This window comes from Ranitomeya imitator, chromosome 2, assembly GCF_032444005.1.
Source record: "Ranitomeya imitator isolate aRanImi1 chromosome 2, aRanImi1.pri, whole genome shotgun sequence".
Lineage (NCBI taxonomy): Eukaryota > Metazoa > Chordata > Amphibia > Anura > Dendrobatidae > Ranitomeya > Ranitomeya imitator.
In genome coordinates, this window is record NC_091283.1 from 791,850,504 (window position 1) to 791,875,914 (window position 25,411).

The 25,411-nt window shown below is 40.3% G+C and overlaps 1 protein-coding gene and 1 long non-coding RNA gene across 2 annotated transcripts in view; one reads left to right on the top strand and one right to left on the bottom strand.

The window, feature by feature from the left end:
* Positions 1-6,741: 6,741 nt before the first annotated feature.
* LOC138665808 (uncharacterized) overlaps positions 6,742-25,411 on the bottom strand; it is a 46,944-nt gene continuing 28,274 nt past the window's right edge. The window contains exon 3 of the long non-coding RNA XR_011318527.1: positions 6,742-7,041. This is a non-coding gene — a long non-coding RNA (uncharacterized lncRNA). The remainder of the gene's footprint in view (positions 7,042-25,411) is intronic.
* The window catches only part of PLPP4 (phospholipid phosphatase 4), a 150,843-nt gene continuing 139,558 nt past the window's right edge, over positions 14,127-25,411 (top strand). Inside the window, exon 1 of the mRNA XM_069753653.1 lies at positions 14,127-14,592. Within this exon, the coding sequence (XP_069609754.1) occupies positions 14,534-14,592 (59 nt within the window). The 5' untranslated portion in view covers positions 14,127-14,533. The remainder of the gene's footprint in view (positions 14,593-25,411) is intronic.

A 25,411-nucleotide genomic window follows, 5' to 3' on the forward strand; every position in this document is an offset into this window, starting at 1 on the left:
GGGGCACGACAAGAAAAGCAAAATTCACTGGGGTGAGGAGTGTTATAGTATGTGGGCTGGTGGGGTTTGTGTGGCAGGGAAATAGCTTAGCATAAAAGTAATACTGCCTTGGTGCAGTATGTGTCCCACATTCTTAACTTTTTAAGTTGGCAGCATAATTGGGAAGTCATCTAATGCCCTCACTTCACACCTGGCAGTTAGTATCTGGAATGATGCGTCTCTGAGGGTGGCATCTATTTATTTGTTTGATGGAAGAGCTGCTAATTATGGGTAATAATAATTAATTAATACTAGATGGAATCTTACTGTAAAGAATATAGTAAGAAATGACATTACACAGCACTCCCTTAATTTTTGGGGCCCGAGAGAAATATACTCTTTGGCCTGCAGTCAACTAATGGATTTTGTATTTAGTTTATTATGCTGTGACTTATACAGCACCATCATATTCCGCAGGGCTTTACAGACACCATCATCACTGTCCCCAATCTAAATTCCCTATCAGTATGTCTTTGGATAAATCAAAAGGGCCAACAAAAGACATTTGAGGTTCCCTGTAGATGTACAATCATCAGTTTATTGTGTCAATGAACAACCGGAGAATTTCTGTGGCTCTGTTGGACTATGTGCCTTATAATGAATGTAAGGTCTCCTGCTGTTCCCAACTAGCCAGGGAATCATCGGAAAAAGAATTCTAGCAGTGAGCATTTTCCTTCCAAGAGATTGTTATAACATCTATGAAGTATTTTTCCCAGAAAATTATTTCAGTTTGACATGTTTTGTTACACACATGTTTATTTCCTTTGTGTGTAATGGTGCAACACAAAAAAAACAGAGGAAAAAGGCAAATTGGACATAATTTTACACAAAACACCAAAAATGGGCTGGACAAAATTGTTGTCGCCTTTCTAACATTGTGGGTAAACAACTTTGTTTCAAACATGTGATGCTCGTTCAAACTCACCTCTGGCAAGTAACAGGTGTGGGCAATATGAAAATCACACCTGAAACCAGATAAAAAGGTGATAAATTGACTCAATCTTTGTATTGTGTGTCTTTGTGTGCCACATTAAGCATGGAGAACATAAAGATGTATATAGCGGTCTATGCTCCTCTTCCTTTGGCTCCTTCTTCAATCGTATTGCAATGTATTGTGTTACATAGTTACATAGGTTGAAAAAAGATCTAGGTCAATCAAGTTCAACTTTTCTCCACCAGTTGTTAATTATTACATTGTCAATTATTTGGACTTTCCAGCCTAAATGCCACTGTTATAACCCTGACACATTTCCCAGTGCTTGTTATACAGGGCACAACTTTGAAGGCATCTATTTGTGGAAATGACAAAAAGAATTGCTCCAAATAAGCTAAAAAAAAAAAACCTCTCAGGAATTCTTCTCATTCTGTGCTTCTCTAAGGATCGAATATTTGATTTTATGAATACAATAAAAGTCTAAACTTTAGGGGATTTTTTGTCACAGCAACTGAATGAATTTTCATATTCTCACAAAAAAGATAATCTCCGCACAATTAACCCTTATTCTAGGAGCATATCAAAAGCCACATTGTCATAGAAAGTCTAATTAAATTCTAATTTTTTTCCCACATAACTTCTTTTATATTGTGAGCAAATATTATTCTATAATCCTATTAATATGTGTGCCTAACAGCAGAAATCAAATTGCAAAAAGATTCTGCGGCCGATTCAACAAAGCTGTTATGCAAGAAAATTGGTGTAAAAGCCTTCAAAAGTTTGAAAATTTCAATCTGCTCCACCTAAATGGGTTGAGCTAGAGAGAAGTCGGAGAGGGACGCAAAGTCATCAAAAGTGATGGCGTTTTGTGTGCCAGAAGTGCTAGTCCAATCTCTGACTGGTGTAGCATTTCTGGCATGGCGCATGGAGGTGTATGAAGAGGCGCTGAATTAATCTCCAGCAAGACTAGCGTAGTGTGAATGTGCACTATGCTAGTCTTGATGAATCTGCTCCTTTGAATGTGATTAAATTAAAGGGAACCTGTCACCTGAATTTGGCAGGACAGGTTTGAGGTCATATGGGCGGGGTTTTCGGGTGTTTGATTCACCCTTTCCTTACCCGCTGACTGCATGCTGGCCGCAATATTGGGTTGAAGTTCATTCTATGTCCTCCGAAGTACACGCCTGCGCAAGGCAATCTTGTGCCTTGCGCAGGTGTGTACTTCGGAGGACACAGCATGAACTTTAACCCAATATTGCGGTCAGCATGCAGCCAGCGGGTAAGGAAAGGGTGAATCAAACACCCGAAAACTCCGCCCATATGACCGCAAACCTGTCCTGCCAAATTCAGGTGACAGGTTCCCTTTAAGCAAAAATTTCAAGTCATTCACATGTTCTTATCAGGAACTATGAAAAAAAATTGTAGTTTTTCATTGTGATGCAATTCAGCCTCCCTTATGAATAATTTCTCTATGAACAGCTCTTGGGACCTTAACAGGCACATCAGAAGCTTAAATTCAACAGTTACCATTCTCCAGTTGGCCATGTTCCCTTGTAGCATAAATGCAGCTTTTTATTTTTATTTTTTTATACAAAAAATTTGCTGCATTTAATTGTCCAAGCAAAGTGGCCATGACTTCATGAAAACTCCCGCCCAATAATAATGTTAGCATATTAATTAGAATCATTATTTTACATGAATACTAATTCAATAACTTAATATTGAACCAAATTAAGCATTCTGACATAGCCCTATATACCATATGAGCACATACACCGCCACCTTATATACAGTATGAGCCTACATACAGCCCCATATATGCAGCATAAGCCACCACATAACCACTACAGTATATGCAGTAAGAGCCCCCATATAGCGTCCTGATTACAGTATGAGCCCCTATCAAGCCTCCCTAGATACAGTATGACGCCTCGCATAGCTCTGAGATACCTTATGTGAACTCAAGTACCTCTCTAGATACAGTACAGTGGTATGTAAAAGTTTGGGCACCTCTGGGCAAAATTACAGCTTTATGAATGGTTAAGCAAGTTGAAGAATAAATGATCCCTAAAAGGCCTAAAGTTTTTCACACCCTTACAGTTTTGTGTCCTCAGATAATTTTGACCAAGGTTTCAATCCTTAATTAACCTGTTTTGGTTATGGCTTTTTCACTATCATCATTAGGAAAAGCCATGTGATGCAAATTTCACAACTTTATAAATACCCAGTCTCCTCTAACCTTCTGCCAAAATACAGCAGCCATGGGTTCTTCTAAATAGCATTCAGAAAATTAAAATGATGGAGGCCCTCAAAGCAGGAGAATGCTATAAGAAGATAGCAAAGCGTTTTCAAGTTGCCCTTTCTTCAGTTCAAAATGTATTTAAGAAATGGCAGTTAACAGTACTAGTGAAGGTCAAGTTAAGGTCTGGAAGACCAAGCAAAATTTCAGTGAGAGCTGCTCGTAGCATTGCTAGAGAGGCAAATCAGAACCCCCACTTGACTGAAAAAGACTTTCAGAAAGAATTAGCAGACTATGGGGTTGTGGTACATTGTTCTACTGTTCAGAGACACCTGCACAAGTATGACTTTCATGAAAGAGTCATCAGAAGAAAACTTCTCCTGCATCCTCACCATAAAATTAAGCATCAAAAGTTTGCAAAAGAATACCTAAACAAGCTTGATTCATTTTGACAACAAGTGCTGTGAACTAAAGAGGTTAAAAAAGGACTCTTTGGCCACAATGATCAAAAGGTATGTGTGGAGAAAAAAGGGCACAGAATTTTAGGAAAAGAACATCTCTCCAACCACTAAGCATGGGGTGGATCAGTCATGCTTTGAGGTTGTGTTGCAGCCAATAGCATGGGGAACACTTCATGGGTAGAGGAAATAATGGATTTAATGAAACAAATTCTGCAAAAGAACACCACCTGTAAAAAAAAAGCTGAAGTTGAAAAGATGATGGCTTCTACAAAAGGATAATGATCCTAAACACATATCGAAATCCACAAAAGACTACCTCAAAAAGCGAAAGCTGAATGTTTTACAATGGCTTTCACAGTCCCCTGATCTGAACATCATTGAAAATTAGTGATGAGCGAATATACTTGTTACTCGAGATTTCCTGAGTACGCTCGGGTGTCCTTCGAGTATTTTTTAGTGCTCGGAGATTTAGTTTTCCTCATCTCAGCTGAATGATTTACCAGGCAACCACCACATGTATTTATGCTGGCTAAGAGATGTAAATCATTCAGAAATCTCGAGTAACGAGTATATTCGCTCATCACTATTGAAAATCTCTGGCTAGACCTCCAAATAGAAGTGCATGCAAGACGACCCAGGAATTTCACAGAACTGGAAGAATTTTCCAAGGAAAAATGGATGAAAATCCCTCAAACAAGAATTGAAAGATTCTTGACTGGCTACAAAAAGCGTTTACAAGCTGTGATACTTCCACAAGGGGGTGCTACTAGGTACTAACCATGCAGGGTGCCCAATTTTTTGCATCAGATTATTTTCCTTTTTGTGATTTTTTAAATGTGAAAGATGAAAATATTTTTTTTCCCAATACAACACCATAACAGTAATTTTGGACAGAGGTGCCCAAACTTTTACATGCCACTATGAGTCTCCACAATTCCTCTCAATATTCAGGATGATCCCCCACATAGCTCCCTATGTACAGTATGAGCCTTCACATAGACTCCCTATATACAGTATGAACCCCTATATACAGTAGCTCCCTATATACAGCATGAAACCCTAAATATTCTCTCTGTATACAGTGTGAGCTCTTAAATAGCCCCCTATATACAGTAGGAGCTGTATATAGTATTCCAGGTCCTGAAGAAGCAAAACAGCCCAGACCATCACACTACCACCACCATATTTTACTGTTGGTATGAAGTTCCATTTCTGAAATGCTGTGTTACTTTCATGCCAGATGTAATGAGACGTACACCTTCCAAAAAGTTAAACTTTTGTCTTTTTAGCCACAGAGTATTCTCCCAAAAGTCTGGGAATCATCAAGATGTTTTTTGGCAAAGCTGAGACGAGCATTTATCTTCTTAATGCTCAGCAGTGGTTTTCATCTTGGAACGCTGCCATGCAGGTCATTTTTGCCCTGTCTCTTTCTTATGATGGAGTCATGAACACTGACCTTGACTGAGGCATGTGAGGCCTGCAGTTCTTCGATATTGTTGTAGGATCCTTTGTGACCTCTTGGATGTCTTATTGCTGAGCTCTTGGGATAATTTTGGTGTGCTGACCACTCCTGGGAAGGTTCACGACTGTTCCATGTTTTTGTCATTTATGGATAATGGCTTTCATTGTGGTTCGCTGGAGTCCCAAAGCTTTAGAAATTGCTTTATAACGCTTTCCAGACTGATAGATCTCAATGACTTTGTTTCTCATTTGTTCCAGAATTTCTTTAGATCACTGTATTATGTCTAGCTTTTGAGGATCTTTTGGTCTACTTCACCTTGTCAGACAGGTCCTATTTAAGTGATTTCTTGATTGAGAACCTGTGTGGCAGTAATCAGGCCTGTGTGTGGCTAGGAAATTTTAACTCAGCTTCCCAAAGATATGATAAACCACAGTTACTTTATGCTAAAGGAGAGGCTCGGGCAGTCACTTTTTCACACAGGGCCCTGTAGGTTTGGATTTCTTTTTTCCTTAATAATAAAGAAATTCATTTAAATACTGCATTTTGTGATTACTTGTGTAATCTTTGTCTAATATTTAAATTTGTTTGGTGATCTGAAACATTTAAGTGTGACAAACATGCAAAAGAATAGGAAATCAGGAAGGGGGCAAACACTTTTTCACACAACTGTATATACTAATATAAGAACAACGCTTTTGTTTTTTCACACTCTAATAGGGAGTGGGAGTGGTTTAATAATGTTTTTCTCTAACCAAAATGATTTTGCTCCTCCCGTTCTAATACTGAATTTTCCCTCTGCTTTAACTTAAAATATCCAACGTTGGTAGTAGACTACTGGGAGATGGGTCAGATCGTTGTACCACTGAGAGCTTTATGACGTTGGACGAACTAGACAGAGTCCCAGAGATTTGGGGTTGAAAGCTTTCATGACCGCATGTGCTCAAGTAAACATTCTGAAAAATTCTTTAAAGTGCTCAATTAGGTTATATTTACCTGGTATTTGTGGAAAGGGTACATGATAATCGCAACTAGGAAATCATGTGTATTCATTATCAATGTGGCCTCATGTGACCACGATGTAACTGTCAGAAAAATCTAAATCTTTTGGATTTTTGGCTGCAGATTGCAAGGCGCATGTGACTTTGCCATCATGGATCACAATGTGAAGCTTACAAAAAGTTACCTTGTATCCCTAGCACCAGTTCCCTGCCCCTAAAATTATACTAACCAGCTGCTGTCTTCATGTGTTCCCAGTGCCACCCTAGCCTTGATCTGCCATCCATGTAACCACACCTTCTGCCTGACTGGAACTCAGAGGTAATGGTCACAAGCCTTTCTGGCTCTCATAGACTTATATTGAGAAGTGACTTTCAGTTTGCCCAGCAAACAATGGAGCAATCCCAACAGATCAGAACATGCCAAGTGGCGCCGAGAATGCTGGAGTGGAGCTATAATGGAAAGGTTCACGGACCAGCAAACTAGCTGTACAAATATAGCACCACATTCAATGTAATGAAAACTTGTGCAATTAGCCATGTACATGGACTATTATTATTATTATGATTTATTGTTATTGCGCCATTTATTCCATGGCGCTTTACATGTAAGGAGGGGTATACATAATAAAAACAAGTACAATAATCTTAAACAATACAAGTCACAACTGGTACAGGAGGAGAGAGGACCCTGCCCGCGAGGGCTCACAATCTACAAGGGATGGGTGAGGATACAGTAGGCGAGGGTAGAGCTGGTCATGCAGCGGTTTGGTCGATCGGTGGTTACTGCAGGTTGTAGGCTTGTCGGAAGAGGTGGGTCTTCAGGTTCTTTTTGAAGGTTTCGATGGTAGGCGAGAGTCTGATGTGTTGGGGCACACAGTTCCAGAGTAGGGGGGATGCGCGAGAGAAATCTTGTATGCGATTGTGGGAAGAGGAGATAAGAGGGGAGTAGAGAAGGAGATCTTGTGAGGATCGGAGGTTGCATAAAACAATGGACAAACAATGGACAAACAATTTATACATACAGGAAAGGCCACTGGTTCACCACCATTCCGTTAGTTTTGCTGGACTGTACTTTGGGGAAATTCTGAACTAGTTTTAATTCAGTTATTCTCATACATGTTCTATTCATGTTTTTTATGGATAGAACTTGTATTTTTATAGTCAAAAGGATTGTTTATGTGTCCTCTATTTTTGCAGACCAAGTGGTCCGTTCCAAAACACAGGGACATGTCCAGTTTTGATCCGAGTTGCTGACCAAACAAGTCGATGGATTTATAAAAATAAAAAAATCGGTAAGCGCTGAGATGCCATCACCAGTCTTCAATATTTTATAGATGAGAAAAATCATTGATGTCTGAATCAGGTCCAATAGGCATCCAGTCCATATTTCGTAAAAAACCAACAACAGCCAGTTAATTAAATAGGGCTCTGCTTCACCAATGGAACCGTCTCAAAGTCAATATTAGTTGGGTCCGCAGAATGGATGACTATGCTGCATATAGTTCCACTTTATTACATTCAATTATCTTTTATTTCATGACTTTGCTCATTCCAGAGGTTATTACACAGGACACGACTGCCCATGTAATTTGGTTCTGTTGCCATCAGCAGACACCAGCATAATTATTCCATTTTTATAAATATTGTGCCTCAGGGTGAATTCAAAACCACATATTATATCAGCATTCTTGGAGTCTTTAACATACATATCTCAATCCAGTATCAGAGTTGCTGATGTGTAAAACACACACAGAACATATACTGTACATTGTATGGGAAATCATTTTAAACCCACACAGAGATAATGTGCTGTAGATTCTAGAAGTGGACACAAGTCTTGAAAATTAGCATGACAAATTAAAAGGAATATGTCAGCAGGTATTTGCTAAGTAATCTGAGAGCAGCACTATGTAGAGTCTGAGAACCTGATTCCAGCGATATGTCACAAGGCTGCGTATTACTGTATCAATAAAATAAGAGTTTTATCAGCAGGAGATTATTACTACAGGACTATGTGTCTTGTGCTTACTGGTCAACTACTGTGTGCAAATCCACGCCCATTATTATTATTATTTATTTGTAGAGCCCCATTGATTCCATGGTGCTGCACATGAGAAGGGGTTACATACAGGATACTATTATAAAAAAGGATAAACAGACTAACAATGACAGACTGGTACAAAGCGGGGAGGGCCCTGCCCTTGTGGCCTTACAGTTTACAGGATAATGGGGAAGGAGACAGTAGGGTAAGGGGTTGTGGCATGTTCTCGGGGGTTTGAAGTAGCCGCAGGGTCATTGCGGGTTGTAAGGCTTCCTGAAGAGGTGGGTTTTCAAATTCTGTCTGAAAGGTCCGTGTGTCAATATACAGTGTACACAGAAAGCTGCCAATCAGAGGCGTTGTCAGGGTTATACACAGCTCATCATTCTGAGCTCTGCTAGATCTGCAGTAGAGAAAACTGTGATTGTATCTAAATGACAACTTGCAGACCAGCAAGTGACACATCGCTGGAATCAGGGTCTCAACCCTACATCATGATGCTCTCAGATTACAAACCAAGAACCTGGTGACAGATTCCCTTTAAAATGTGAGCATCTTTAGTGACGCCGATTGGTTAAATGACTCTTAAGCAGATTTCCTTCACCCATACACACTACTAGCTGTTGACAGTTATCTCCCCTAACTCTCTCATACACAGGAATGCTCCTTGTCATTAGAAAATTAAAAATCAGCAGTCCAAATCCTTCTCTCCCCATCATCATCTGTCAGAGGACCGTCAGGAGGCCCACACACAAATTGGGCTGATCCTGCTGACATTAGTGGGTTTGGCTGACTTTTGTCTTATGTGCATGGAACCTTTATTGTAACCCAACCAAATCATTGAGTAGGTAGTAGTATGCCTATCATCAAAAATCTATAAACCAAAATAAATAAAATCCTTAAGACCCCACAGTCATAGCAGATATTTTGGCCAAATAGCATAGTGTAAAATAATGTTTGCCACCTTTTTTAACTGGTTTCAAAACTCCACAAAAGTAAGCCACAAATGTACCTCACCCAAGTTACCAGAGTATCACAAATACCGGTCGATGCTTTGGGTGAAATAAATATTTTACAAACATCTTCTATATCCAGTGCACAGAACCATGACAAAGAGGGTTTATAGAAATTTTCATTATTAGAATATCAAGATTATAATATTAAATGTCAGAGAGGTAACAGGGACAGCATTAAAAATGATTTCCCCATCAGCCACGTATAGTAAAAAAATGTATCTTTAGTTGAGTACGTTGAGTACGATTATGCATGTGTGCCAATTAGTAATGAACTAAGGTACTTGGATAAGGTGTTATCCAAGAATGCTTTCCTATTCTTTTGCATGTTTGTCAAACTTAAATGTTTCAGATCACCAAACAAATTTAAACATTAGACAAAGATAACACAAGTAATCACAAAATGCAGTTTTTAAATGAAGGTCTTTATTATTAAGGGAAAAAGAAATCCAAACCTACAGGGCCAGTGTGAAAAACTGATTGCCCCTTAAACCTAATAACTGGTTGGTCCACCCTTAGCAGTAACAACTGCAATCAAGCATTGTGATAACTGGCAATGAATCTTTTACAACGCTCTGGAGGAATTTTGGCAAACTCATAATTACAGACTTGTTGTAATTCAGCCACATTGGAGGGTTTCCGAGCATGATCCGCCTTTTTAAGGTCATGCCAGAGCAACTCAATAGGATTTAGGCCAGGACTTTGACTAGGACACTCAAAAGTTTTAATTTTGCTTTTCTTGAGCCATTCAGAGATGGACTTGCTGGTGTGTTTTGGATCATTGCCCAGCTACATAACCCAAGTGTGCTTTAGCTTGAGGTCACGAACAGATGGCCAGACATTCTCTTTTAGGATTTTTGGTAGACAGCAAAATTCCTGGTTGCATTTACCACAGCAAGTCGTCCAGGTCCTGAAGCAGCCTATCACTTTATCACCACCATATTTTACTGTTGGTATGATGTTCCTTTTCTGAAATGCTGTGCTACTTCTAAGCCAGATGTAATGAGACGTATACCTTCCAAAAAGTTAAACTTTTGTCTTTTCGGTTCATAGAGTATTCTCCCAAAAGTCTGGGAATCATCAAGATGTTTTTTGGCAAAACTGAGACGAGCATTTATGTTCTTAATGCTCAGCAGTGGTTTTCATCTTGGAACTCTGGGAAAAATTGCCTGCATGGCAGTCTCTTTCTTATGATGGAGTCATGAACACTAACCTTAACTGAGGCAAGAGAGGCCTGCAGTTCTTTGGATATTGTTGTGGGATATTTTGGGATCTCTTGGATGAGTCATCTCTGTGCTGTTGGGATAATTTTGGTCGGCCGGCCACTCCTGGGAAGGTTCACCACTGTTCCATGTATTTGCCATTTGTGGACAATGGCTTTCATTGTGGTTCACTGGAGTCCCAAAGCTTTAGAAATGGCTTTTTACCCTTTTCCAGACTGATAGATCTCAATTACCTTGTTTCTCATTTGTTACAGAATGTCTTTGGATCGCGGCATGATGTCTAGCTTTTGTCTAGTTGCCTTGTTCGTTTCTCTGATCCACCCAGTCAGTGATTCTGTCTGCTAAATTCATCCCTTCAACGTCACATTTCTTAGGGAGAAACCTCATTTATCTTAAACAGAACCCCTGGTATATAACAACCTATTCCTTCGTTTTGTTAGAATTCTCCTAAATATGAAGGCGATCTGTCACCAGATATCACAAACTGCAGATATTATTACATAGATCTTTTAGACCTGATAAGCTTGGTGTACTTGGTTACTTGTTACTTTGTTACAAGTTTTTCTGCCTAATATTACAATTAGTATTTTATGGGTTTGAATCTTGTTGGACTCATAAAATGCTCATATTAATATTAGGATTATACAGCCAATGTGATATGCATTTTTTTTTAAGTAAGTAGACCATTGTAATGAGATCTAAGACATCTATGTAATTGTGCAGCTTCCAATGTTAAATCTGGTCACAGATCTAAGTTTTGCAAATATATTTATTTCATTTTTTTGTCATGCACAGTGTGGGAAAGACTAAGTGCAACACAAAGGTATGAGGGGAAGGAAGCCCAGACACTAGGGAAAGAGTGAGTGGAGACACCAGGGCAGATCTAATAACACCCCACCTGCCCTGCTATCCCTAAATTGGTGCCTCACCAATCGCCGAGCAGGAAACCTAAATGCTGAACAATGACTTCTCCTGGAAGTTCGTTGCAATATTCAGAGTTTCAGTGAAAGAGGAAGATTTTTCCAGCTCAAAAGTTTGAGTCTCCAATGTTTTCAATGGGGTTCTGGTTGAAATTTGGGTACAGTTCTCGTACCCGAAATTAACTTTGGATTAAAGTTTGGGTTGGGTATTATAACTCAGACTTCCACTGGTCCACTCATCCCAAAAATAACATTTTTACCTACATACTCTATTCACTATAATGTTTATCCCTTAAAGCCTGTGGTTATGTTGACCCGGTTCCTTCTATCTGTATGGTCGAACATGTGCCATTTTTACTTTGTAGTTTATTACACACAACCATGAGATAGCTCCTAATACTGCACACATGCTTCTCAGCATGCATTGATATGCATTGCAATCCATGTGTGCTGTCCCATATCTATGGGAGCAAGTAATGCTGGGATATGTGGTCCAGGATCTGAAAGGGAGAGTCAGATGACTAAAAGAGAGGTATCTACTGTTTGGGATTGAGTTGAAACTTGAACAGTAAAATGGAGATTGTAATAAAAGGTGATATGAACATTATTAATCACATTAGCATATACAGTATAACTGTACTCAAATAATGGATATAAGCAGAACAAAATGCGGCAGCACTCACCAGTTCTTGAGTGGTGTGAATCCTTTATTCAAGCATATAAAACATCATCTTCACAGCTCGGGGGTGTGAAGATGGAACAGGAGTGTGCAGGGGTCGACAATGGCCGTTTCGCGCTAACGGTAGCGCTTCCACGGGTCAATCATGATTGACCCGTGGAAGCGCTACCTTTAGCGCGAAACGGCCGTTGTCGTTGTCAACGGCCTTTGTCGACCCCTGCACACACTGACTTCACAAATAATGGTTATATTATAGTTTGTAAAACCCCATTATTCACTTTCATATTTGATAACTATAAATATTCGTCCACCTATTTTCTAGTGTTCACCATATATGCCACGTTCATGTTTCATTTTAACTTTGAAGGGAACCTATCACTTGATTCCTCCTGCCCAAACCACAGATATCATGAATCAGAGCCTGGGTTCACAGTTGCAGCCAGGTATATTGTTATCTGTAAGGCTAGTGCGTTTCAGAGAAACTATACTTTAAAGGGAACCATAGCAGGAGGTCTTTAGACCCCAACCTACTGTCACGTCCCTGTAATGTTGATGATGTCCATGCCTTTGGTTTACAAGTCCGTGCGTCCGATTTATAGAAATCCATCGGCATGCACAGCAACCAGGAATGAAAGTGCATGCGCAAGATCTTAGGTGGGGGAGCAGACCACAGAAAAGAGGGATTGGTCAATCACTAACAGGAGCCCCGCAGCAGGAGGAGAGAGGGAGAGAGGCCGGAGAGCTGTAAGTGCAGAGCTAATGGACTTGTGGCTCACATACATAAAAAATTTGCAGATAGATTTCTATAAAATGGAGGCGCAGACGTATAAAAGGCATGGACAACATCAACAATACAGGGACTTTACATGATACATGACAATAGTTTGGGGGTCTAAAAACCTGCTGATAGGTTCCCTTTAAACCTGTCAGCACAGAATGACTGATCAAACCAAGTACATGTGCTCGGTGCATCAAAGCGGGGCCAATCATTTATATACACCTTCCCACCTGCTTGGCTTCCATCTATCTCTACTCCCCACCCTTCTCTTCTTTGATCGACAGCTTTGGCTTCGTAAATCCTTAGATGGATGGAAAACATGCAAGTGGCATGGTGTATATAAATCATTGACCCTACCATGGTGCACCTGTACTTGGTTTGAGCAGTCATTCTGTGCTGAGTCCTTTTAAAGACTAGCCCATTGACCCCGCCATGGTGCACTGAGCGTCTGTACTTGGATTAAATGGTCATTCTGTGCTGACATAGTCCTGTTAAAGACTAGCCCAGTGCTGCCCACGGACGGATATTCTTGGTGCTGCTGCAGGTGATTGACAGGTCTTTCATCATGTACAGATAAGAGAGAGACCTGTTCATTACTTTTGATAGTGCTTGAAAGAGCCATCTGGGGGAGGGTTGGACTAGTTGATCTCCTGTTATGGTCCCCTATTGAATCTATGGGCAGCATGGTGGCTCAGTGGTTAGCACAGCAGCCTTGCAGCGCTGGCGTCCTGGGTTCTAATCCCACCTTGGACAACATCTGCAAGGAGTTTTTATGTTCTCTCCGTGTTTGCGTGGGTTCTAATCCCACCTTGGACAACATCTGCAAGGAGTTTTTATGTTCTCTCCGTGTTTGCGTGGGTTTCATCCGGGTTCTCCAGTTTCCTCCCACATTCCAAAGACATACTGATAGGGAATTTAGATTGTGAGCCTCAACGGGGACAGCGATGATAATGTGTGTAAAGCGCTGCAAAATATGTTAGTGCTATATAAAAATAAAGATTATTATATTATTATATTTTCTCTGAAATGCCAGAGCTTTTCATTGAATAATTCACCAGGCTGCAATCATGCCAGTTGTTTGGGCAGCATGACAGGTTCCTTTAATCTACTTCTTAAAATTTCGAGTAGACAAATGTCCGTGCACTAACATATTATCCAAGCACTTACAAAAAGCATCCATTAATATACAACCTGAACCTCAGTGTAATCCTATCAGGTATCTTTGTATGTATAGTGTAGCATGAATCTTCTAATGCTCTATGCTGGATTTGTAGCAATCTCAGCCTAGTGATCAGAGGCTATTGTGGGAGGCAGTGTGTGCAGAGGAGGCACTGCTGAAGTCACTGTGTATTTGAGGAGATCCTGTGCAGTTGCAGGGAGGGGGGATTTCCTAGCATGTGTAGAACAACCTGTGTAGTAAGAGACTCACACTGGTGGTGATAGGGGGCTGCAGAGGACTGGAGCAGTCTCTGGATCACACTGCAGCTGGCTGTCACATCTAGGTCCTCTCTGTGCTCTCCTCCTCCTCCTCCTCACAACTCTCTCTGGAGTGATCTCCCAGGACATCCCCAGCTGTCTCCTCCTGCACCCTGATCAGACCTGGAGGCTTCATAAGAAGTGCAGCTTTCTCCCAGCTGCAGTCACATTTATCCTGGATCCTTCACCTAAACTCTAGCAGTTTTGTGTATATCCCTGGGTGAGCTCTGCCTGTGCCCCTGTGCCCTGTGCCAGTGCCTCTGATGCCTGTGGATGATGAGGGCACTATTAGAAGAGCTGGGGATCCGGGCATTGCTGTTCGGGGTCTTTGTGTAAGTACTGGGCTTGAGCCCCCTTTTTTTATCTGTAATGTATGTGTGTTGCAGCTTATCAAGAATGTACCAAGTTTAATGAAGCTCATCCTGATACTGAGGCTTCCTATTCTGCATGCAGTTGTGGCAACCTGTGATCCATAATTACCAGTTCACCTTTTACTGGAAACGGATGTAACAATTTATGTGAAAACATTAAACCATCCAATCAGTACATCAGTGGGTTTTATTAACTCCTTAGTAGGTGGAAACAAATACATTTTTACAGAAAAATCCACAGCTGATGTGTTTTTTGTGCTCCCATGGTGAAATCTCTTCAATGCTTTGGTAGATTATCAAGTATGGGTCACTATTACCTCCAAGGATCAAGAAGAATTTTAAGCAAGCCTCATCCAAGAAGTTCTCCTGAGAGGTGTCTATTGATTGCATCCAATCATTTTGGCAATATGGATGCAAAGATTGTCATTATGTGGTTAATTAATGCTTATATTGTCAGGTTAAGGGTTAATTAATGATCATTTATTGTCATGTTAAGGGTTAATGCTCATATTGTCATGTTAAGGGTTAATTAATGCTCATATTGTCATGTTAAGGGTTAATTAATGCACATATTTATTGTCATGTTAAGGGTTAATTAATGCCTATATTGTCATGTTAAGGGTTAATCAATACTCATATTTGTTGTCACGTTAAGGGTCCCTGTAAATAGAGGGGTTGTGCGCTATGGGTCCAATACCCTACCCCATAAAATCCTGTATTGACACCTATTTAATTTATTGCATTTGCTTTAATTTGGGTTCTTAATTAATTTTTCCTTGATTATGTCATTATATACTTAGATAATTGCATAAGATCTGAATAGATAGTGCAATATATTGTAGCGCATAACATAAAACCAGCCATTTTTAGACACCTGAGCTAATAATAAGTTACATTTTCTACAGAATTTGTATCTGGGGAATATGAGTAGCAGGATTGTCTACAACTTGCTTCAAACTCCAGGTTAAAGCCTTCCATAAACCTCTTATCTGTTGTGTGTCAGCCCGGCATGATCAGCTGATAAGCCTCATCTTGTAGTTCTAATCATGGTCGCAGAGGTTATTGTTGTTCATTCAAGCATCTCTAGGATATACTCCGAATATTACTCCTTTGTGACGTTCTGCAGTGGTCTGCCCGCTTGGATTTGAGTCACATGTTCTACAGGTGTAGTATTTGCTTTTATTCATTAAACTACAATTTAATTGTGATAGGATTGTATTAGATCTGGATTGTTGTAGAATATGTGTAGAATCAAACACTAAAACATTATCAGCAGCCTTCAATTATATTATGTAGTCACCTTACATAAGGAGCATGTAATTAAAAATGTCTTAATGGATACCATGGTATCTGTTCACCATAAGACCTCATTAAAAAAAGCAAAGCCTTTATGCACAGTTAGGGTATGTGCACACGTTGCGGATTCTCTGCGGAAACGCTGAAGATCCACAATTGATTTACAGTACAATGTAAATCAATGAGAAAAAAAAAATGCTGTGCACACGTTGCGGAAAATCCGCTGCGGAAACGCTGTGGTTTAAAAGAAGTAGCATGTCACTTCTTTTTTGTGAATCTGCAGCGATTTTGTACCCATTCCATTATAGAAAACCGCAGGGGTAAAAAACACAGCAAATCCGCAAGAAAACCGCAGCAAAAACGCATAAAAAACGCTGCGGAACCGCACAAAAAACGTGACAAATCCGCAGGTGCGTTTTCTGCCAGGAGAGGCAGAATCCGCACCAGAAATTCCTAAGCCTAATCCGCAATGTGTGCACATAGCCTTAACCCCACATGTAGGAAGTGCATTCTGCCCCTCTAGTATTGTTTTACATCTAGTAACACTAATTGCAGAATTCCCAGTTACCTTGCTTAAATGGAGAACTATAGTAGAAAGCTATAAAATGCTTCAAAGATTATTCCCAAGATAGCACATTTTCCCCTTTCCATAGGATTCCTAGTCCCAGGAGGTCACAGTGGTTTACAAAAATATGGAATCTGTAACCCAGAAGTCGGGCTCTGCAAAGCCCAGTCTTCAGTGGAGCGGAAGTGCCCATGTTCAGCGTTTTCTCTAGTCATTGATTATGGGACTGCCCCAGAAAGCCAAGCACAATGCTCAACTGTTCCAGCAATCCCATAGACGATAAAGCATTGCAAAGCCAGGTTTCAAAGCCCCATTCTCATTTACGCCTGGGGTCTCCCCAGCAATCAATAAGTGTAGAGGGGATAACTTACTGTCTTGGGGATATTCCTCTAAACAACATTGTCATGAAGTGACCAAGTGTTACCGAAATACAGCCAAGATGTACATCAATATCAATGTACACAATCTAACTGGGAGGCAGCACTGTTATGGATGATTGAGAATGCTGGTGTTACCATAATATCAGGAGAACAATATTAAGCCTTGAGTGCTACTGATTGGGGAAGTTCATAAGGAATGCAAAGTTGATCCAGTAGAATGTAAATTCAATAGGAATTTTATTTTTACACGTTACTTAAAATTCTAAAAAGCAATAAACAGGCATAACATTAAAGTCTTAATGCTTCTTTATAAAAGATTTAAAGAAGACTTTATTATTCTAATGTTATGCCTGTTTATTTTTTACATCTTTGTTTAACACTTAAACAATTAAATACTCATTGAATTTACATCCTGTCACCCTGTGACTGTACATGATTAGGGAAAGGGGCCCTGCACTGTTCCTAGGTCTGGGGCCTTAACTATCCCTGTTCCCAAAGGTACCTCTGATGGTGAGGAGGTTTGGGCCACGTAGCTTACTGCTCTTCTGCTATACTCTAAGCTGTCCCCTCCCCCAGGAGGCCTGGGACAGAAATGCTAGTGAATAAACACATAAGACAAATAGGAATAACAAAAAGCAGCTAACATACAAAACACTCACCCAAGGTAGAAAAATATTTAGGGAAGGACGGAAATGTACAAACCAAACAGAATAGAACAATGAGGAAAACACAATCAAAAACAACATACAACAATCTCCAGCAGCAGAAATGATCTTCAACTGGGCACAGCAACTCCAGGGAACCAGGAAGTAAACTTTCACTGGGGAGGAAGAGAAGATCTGGCCAGATGTTATAGAGAGAGGAAATGACCAGGTCAGTAGCTGCAGTGAGATTGAACTGCATGTTTCCAATCAGCATATAAAGAGTTGTTAACCTATTCAGTAGCAAATAAAACAAAATTCATTTAATATGGGACACAAAACACACGGGCTACATGGAAGATCTCCGATTCCCACTACATAATGATGTTCTAACCCCAGATCTCCCAGGAGAATGTGACACTCTCGTGACACATCCTGTTGGGTATACTTTGATAACCATCTGAACTCCCCCAACCATTCCTGCCCAGGGCTTGGTATTTTTTACCAGAATTCATGTTTATTATTTGGAGCGCTCCAGGTATCCGGGTTCTCAATGCAGCTTCTTCAGTAAGCGATATAGCTTGCCGAATAAGGAGGGAGCCGACGATATTCACTCATGTCTAGTTATCACTAGCATCAGTTTGTAAACCTAGTTCAAAGTTATTTTAATAGGTGTACTCTATATGTAGTCACGTTTTTCTAATTTTTTTGTCATGTGGTATTCGTTGGTGATTTTAGTTAATTAACTGTGTAAATGCCACTGTCAATTGTTGTTCTGTGTGCGCACTGGTTCCCGCCAGTCCCTCGCAGTGTGATTGCTAGAAACTCCTGGATGGGTTACTGTAGCCGCCGGGGACTTGCTGAAGGTCACCATAACTGCCATTTTGGTCCTCCTGTGGAGCAAAGACACACTGTGCTATTGCAGTGTACACTATAATTGATAGGTTCAGTTCTGCTATGGGGGCCAAAAAAGTAGATAAAAAATAAGTTTTTAAAAGTTCAAAACAAAGGATAGTACAGTTTTTAAAAGTATTAAAAAATGCAAAAGTTTACCCCCTTAAGAACTGCCGATATGCCTTTTAACGGCGGTAGTTAAGGGTACTTAACGTCGTTATTAACTCGTATAACGGCGACCACAAAAATAAAGCGCGATTTGCCATTTAATTTCTCTGGAAAAAACAAAAACAGGCAGAGATGTTTACCTGTCTTAACTAGGCCTAAATACAAATGCACTAACAGGGTTCTGCGGACCCAAGTAAAATGGCAACTCCACAGGTGCAATAATACCAAATGAGACAGCCAGCCTTCAATCAGGGATTGGCCATGTGGCACACCACACATTTAATTTCTCTGTCCTCTGATGTGATTGCACATCAGAGGACAGAGAAATAGGGTCTCCGATTGCCCCCCGATACTTACCAGTGTCTCCCAGTTGTCCCTGGATCCCACTGCTTCACCCCACGGCCACCGGCGTCTTCTTCCGGTAAGAAAATTGTGGGCGCATGTGCAGTGCGCCCACTGAGATCTGCCAGCCGGCACCCAGCAACAATAAGAAGATTTTTCCTATTGGTTCATTTTGGTCACTGTGATAGACAATATCACAGTGATCAAAATAAAAAAAAAGTAAATAACCCCCCCTCTTATCACCCCTTAGTTAGGGAAAAACAATAAAATAAAGACAATTTATTTATTTCCATTTTCCAATTAGGGTTACAGTTGGGTTAAACTGAGTTGGGCTAAAGTTAGGGTTAGGGTTGGGACTAAAGTTAGGGTTAGGGTTGGGATAAGGGTTAGGGGTGTGTTGGGGTTAGGGTTGGAGTTAGAATTTGGGGGTTTCCACTGTTTATGTACATCAGGGGGTCTCCAAACACTACAAAAAGTCAAATGGTGCTCCCTGCCTTCGGAGCTCTGCCGTGTAACCCAACAGTGGTTTACCCCTTACATATGGGGCATCAACATACTCAGGACAAATTGGGCAACAACTTTTGGGGTCCGATATCTCCTGTTACCCTTGGGAAAATAAAATATTGGGGCCGGGGGCTAAAAAATCATTTTTGTGGAAAAAATAATAATTTTTTATTTTCACGGCTCTGCGTTATAAACTTCTGTGAAGCACTTAGGCATTCAAAGTGCTCACCAAACATCTAGATAAGTTCCTTAATAGGTCTAGTTTCCCAAATGGTGTCACTTGTGGGGGTTTCCACTGTTTAGGCACACCAGGGGCTCTGCAAACGCGTCCAATCTCAATTCCAGCCAATTCTGCATTGAAAAAGTCAAACGGCACTCCTCTTCCAAGCGCCCAAACAGTGGTTTACACCCACATGCGGGGTATCACCATATTCAGAAGAAATTTAACAATACATTTTGTGGTTCATTTTCTCTTTTTACATTTGTGAAAATAAAAAAAATTGGTTCTGAAGTAAAATGTTTGTAAAAAAAGTTAAATGTAATTTTTTCCTTCCACATTGCTTCAGTTCCTGTGAAGCATCTGAAGGGTTAATAAACTTCTTGAATGTGGTTTTGAGCACCTTGAGGGGTGTAGTTTTTAGAATGGTGTCACTTTGGGGTATTTTCTGTCATGTACACCCCTCAAAGTGACTTTGAATGTAAGATTATCCCTAAAAAAATGGTTTTGTAAATTTTGTTGTAAAAATGAGAAATCGTTGGTCAACTTTTAACCCTTATAACTTCCTAACAAAACAAAAAAATTGTTTAAAAAATTGTGCTAATGGAAATTAGACATGTGGGAAATGTTATTTATTAAGTATTTTAGGTGACATATCTCTCTGATTTAAGGACATAAAAATAAAAAATTTGAAAATTGCAAAATGTTAATTTTTTTTGCGATATTTTCATTTTTTCATAAATAAACACAAGCAATATCAAAGAAATGTTACCACTAACATGAAGTACAATATTTTGCGAAAAAACATTCTCAGAATTAGCGGGATCCGTTAAAACGTTCCAGAGTTATAACCTCATAAATTGACAGAGGTCAGAATTGTAAAAAATTTCCCTGGAAATTAAGCTGCAAATTAGCTCCGTCACTAAGGGTTAATTAACCCATAAAAAATTTAGAAAAATGAAGAAAATAAACATATTTGGTAATTTTACGTAAAAGTCTGACCTATCAAAATTGTAAAATTCATTAACCCCCTTTGGTTAACTCCATAAAGAGTAAGAAAAAAAAATGAAACCGCAGAATTGTGGCATTTCGGTTGTTGCAACTTCGCCAACAAATGAAAAAAAGATGTGATCAAAATGTCATATCTACCAAAACAATAAAAATATTTGCACACCATACAAAAAAAACAAGCCATCACACAAGTCTATCGAAGTAAAAATGAAAACGTTACAGGTCTCGGACAAAAACGTTTTTTTTTTTCAAAATTTATTTTCGCAATAAATACCTTTTAAAAACAAAACCCAAAAAGCAACTGTGGAATTACATTTTTTTTTCTCATTTTCACTGCAATTGCCAGTGGAAGTGAGTGTTAGAATAAATGGTGTCATTGAAAACTACAACTTGTCCAGCAAAAAAACAAGCCCTCATACAGCTACTGTATGTCGATGGAAGAAGAGGAAATAAAAATGAAGGCACGAAAATGAAAAATCAGATCAGGAAGGATTGGTTATGTCATCTGCGGCTGTGCATACATGGCTGGCATACAAGCTAAAAGGGTTTGTCCCAACTTGACCCTCCATATCAACGATATAGACATCATACCCCTTTATTAGCAAGACTCTAGTCAGTTGAATAAGGATTTATACTTGCGTTCATCCTTCCGTGTTGGTATCATTTAGTCATCTGGGCGTCAGCACCTAATATGGTACTTCATTTTTTCGTATGGTCCCTTATAATAGGGTCATCCACTGTCAACAAAGGTAATCTCTGTCTATGGAGTCCTCAGTGGCCCCCAAATATCGCCAAGTATAGTGTTGTGCAGTGTTAACGAAGCAGCTTTCTCTTAAAACAGCGCCACACCAGTCTATGGGTCTTGTCAGGTATTGCAGCTCAGAAGAAAGCAATTAATTTTTTTATCCCTCTTAACCCCCTTTAATTGCTGATCCACTTCCAGTTTTTTGCCTTTTCCAATTTTATCAGCAAATACATAATTTGTCATCTTTTACATTTTTCTTTCCTCTTGTGAATTTTCTGTTAGCATATTTTCCCACACATCCATGACTTCTACTTTAAATCTGTTGTTTGAGGAAAGCACATACATGTGATTATGCCACTTTGTACACCGTACGTCTTGTATTGCAACCCCAGACTCGTTTATTGAAGCTCCTTGCCTCAGGATATGTGCAGCATCTACCTGATATATTCAGGATTATTTTGTTGTGGTTGTAAAACTTTTTGTCTTTGCTAAAATGTAAATCTTCACCAAATGCACTGACTTTCTGTTTAGTTGTAGATGACTTTGGGCACAAAGCACACAATCTGTGCTAGCAGAGCGGCAGGGTTCATCATTGGGAGTGACTGGGCAGCATCATGTACTACTCACCGAACAAGAGATGAATCTCCCACTCTCTGAGTCCCATTAGTACATATAGTTAGCACTGATGAAAATTAGCTATTAGGTAGGCGTTGGCCAACGTTAGCAACAATCTGTATTGAATAGCAGAATAGCAATCAATTCTACTATTTAATGTCACAAAAGTAAAAAAAAATCCTTAAAGGGAACCTATAACCAGAAATAACACTGTTTAACGTGCAGATATGCGGTTAATCTGCAGGTTAGCAGCATTATGTTGCTGTCCGGCGCCTACATGTAGTCGAATGCATCAGGGAGAAAATGATCTTTAGTCTCCCTGCTAGCATTTGGTATTCATTCATAGGGCGGCACCGGTTAAAGTATACAGTATACAGAGTGGTCACTGTAACTGCGCCCCCAGCACTGACTGACAGTCATCCGTAATGAAGAGCCAATGTCAGTCAGGGCCGGAGGCACGGTTACTGGGCCGCTCTGTATAGTCAGGGCAGTGACTGAACTGGTGGCGCCCCACCCCTATGACTGAATACCAAATTCTGGCGGGGAGAATAAAGATCATTTTCTCCTCAATGTATTCGGCTATTGCAGGCACCGGACATCATGATAATGCCGTTAACCTGCAGATTAACCGCATATCTGCAGGAAAACAGTGATATTCCTGGTGGCAGGTTCTGTTGTGAATTCTGTGGCCAAGCTCCCTCCTGTGGTCGTGAGTGGTACTGCGGCTGGTTCTGTCTATAAGCTTCCTTTGGTGGATGAGAGTGGTACTGCGGCTTCTGAGTTTCCTTCCTCAGGTGATGAGGTTAAGTCGTTAGGTGCTGCTCTATTTAACTCCACCTGGTGCTTTGATCCTGGCCTCCAGTCAATGTTCTAGTATTGGTCTTGCTTCCTCCTGGATCGTTCCTGTGGCCTGTCTATCCTGCATAAGCTAAGTTCTGCTTATGTTATTTTTGTTTGCTATATTTTTCTGTCCAGCTTGCTATATTGGTTTTTCTTGCTTGCTGGAAGCTCTGAGACGCAGAGGGAGCACCTCCGTACCGTTAGTCGGTGCGGAGGGTCTTTTTGCCCCTCTGCATGGTTGTTTGTAGGTTTTTCTGTTGACCGCAAAGCTATCTTTCCTATCCTCGGTCTATTCAGTAAGTCGGGCCTCAATTTGCTAAATCTATTTCATCTCTGTGTTTGTATTTCATCTTTACTCACAGTCATTATATGTGGGGGGCTGCCTTTTCCTTTGGGGAATTTCTCTGAGGCAAGGTAGGCTTATTTTTCTATCTTCAGGGCTAGTTAGTTTCTCAGGCTGTGCCGAGTTGCATAGGGAGCGTTAGGCGCAATCCACGGCTACCTCTAGTGTGGTGTGATAGGATTAGGGATTGCGGTCAGCAGAGTTTCCACGTCTCAGAGCTCGTCATATGTTTTTGGTAAATGTCAGGTCACTTTGTATGCTCTGAACTTCAAGGTCCATTGTGGTTCTGAATTACCTGTTCATAACAAGGTTCCCTTTAAAGAGGATCTGTGAACTCTTCTGTAATGTCTTTTAATAAATACTTGTATATGCCATAAATAAAAAAGTTGGCACATTTCTCCTTAGAATGCTCCATTGTGCTGTACCCCTGCTATTACTCCTAGAAATGTAAAACTTACTTGACAGCTGGGAGCAATCCATTCAGTGCTCACATATTCTTTGACATCATCACGCTAGGCCTTTTAAAACCGGCTCTGACAGAGGCCAGGTGTATGGGCATTAAGTAGCATTGTCCAAAATTGCCTCAAGTTAGTCATGAATCTGCTGCTACTTTTCTTTGCTCAGCTCCAACCAGGTGTCCATTATCCTCTCTGTTTTTCCCGACTTCCGTGCTATAACATAATTATTTCCAAGTTCATTCCAGTTTTCTTGGTGTTGTCTGCATCAACTTTTCAGCAAGTTACAAATGTCTTGCAACTGTTCTTGGTTTTGTTCATACCTGGTCTCTGCAATCAAGGTAACACATCTCTTTAAACAAATCTCCAGTATGCCTAGATTACACTGTGCAATTCACCCAACCAGCGCCATGAGGTCAGGATATTTACCCTGCAAGGTTCTCATAAAATATACATTGTCAATGTATTTGCGACATGGAAGAATGCTGTGAGCTACTAAGTATCAGGGATGCTATATATATATATATATATATATATATATATATATACATATATATATATATATATATAATCATTGTGATACTTGTACTGGTTCTTAATAGCAACTACTGGTACCATAGTGACAGCTTGACCAATATAGCTCTATGCATTATACATTGGAAGGGAGAATTAGTTGCTATTTTTATTACACTTACCACCGCTAAGTAGCAACCGATAGTACTATATTAATTACCTACTGGCATTGCTATATACATTGCACACAGACACTTGTGATGGATGTGGTTTATAGCTGTAATTTATTATTTATAGATGATTAGCATGGTACTGGTGACCTCACATACATTACAGTTTTATGTACAATAGGACACATTTACACCTATAGGATTGCCCAGCTACAAAGGATCACTAGTCCTTTATTACTGGCCTGTTTTTTGAGTAAGCATTTTAATATAATTAATAGAAACTTTAATGTATATAGTTGTTGCTTTTGGTGATTTAGCCCCAATGTAGTGTTTATTCCATATTCATTTAAAGGGAACCTGTCTCCTGAAAAAATGCTATTAATTTGCAAGTTAATAGAGTTGTGAACCTGCTCTGATACTTTAAAGGGAATCTGTCATCCCAAAAATGACCTATAAACTAAGGCCACCGGCATCAGGGGCTTATCTACAGCAATCTGTAATGTTGTAGATAAGCCCCCGATGTATCCTGAAAGATAAGAAAAACAGGTTATATTATACTCACCCAGGGGCGGTCCAGCTGCGGACCAGTCCAATGGGCATCGCGGTCATTCGCCTCCCATCTTCATACGATGACGTCCTCTTCTTGTCTTCTTGCCGCAGCTCCTGCGCAGGCGTACTTTGTCTGCTGTGTTGAGGGCAGAGCAAAGTACTGCAGTGCGCAGGCATCGGGAAATGTCAGAAAGACCCCGGCGCCTGCGCACTGCAGTACTTTGCTCTGTCCTCAACAGGGCAGACAAAGCACGCCTGCGCAGGAGCCGCAGCAAGAAGACAAGAAGAGGACGACATCATATGAAGATGGGAGGCGCTGGACCGTGACGCCCATTGGACCGGATCACAGCGGGACCGCCCCTGGGTAAGTATAATATAACTTGTTTTTCTTACCTTTCAGGATACATCTGGGCTTATCTACAACATTACAGAATGCTGTAGATAAGCGCCTGATGCCGGTGGCCTTAGTTTATAGGCCATTTTTGGGGTTTGATTGCCCCCTGACGAAGCCGACGCGAAACGCGCGTTGGGG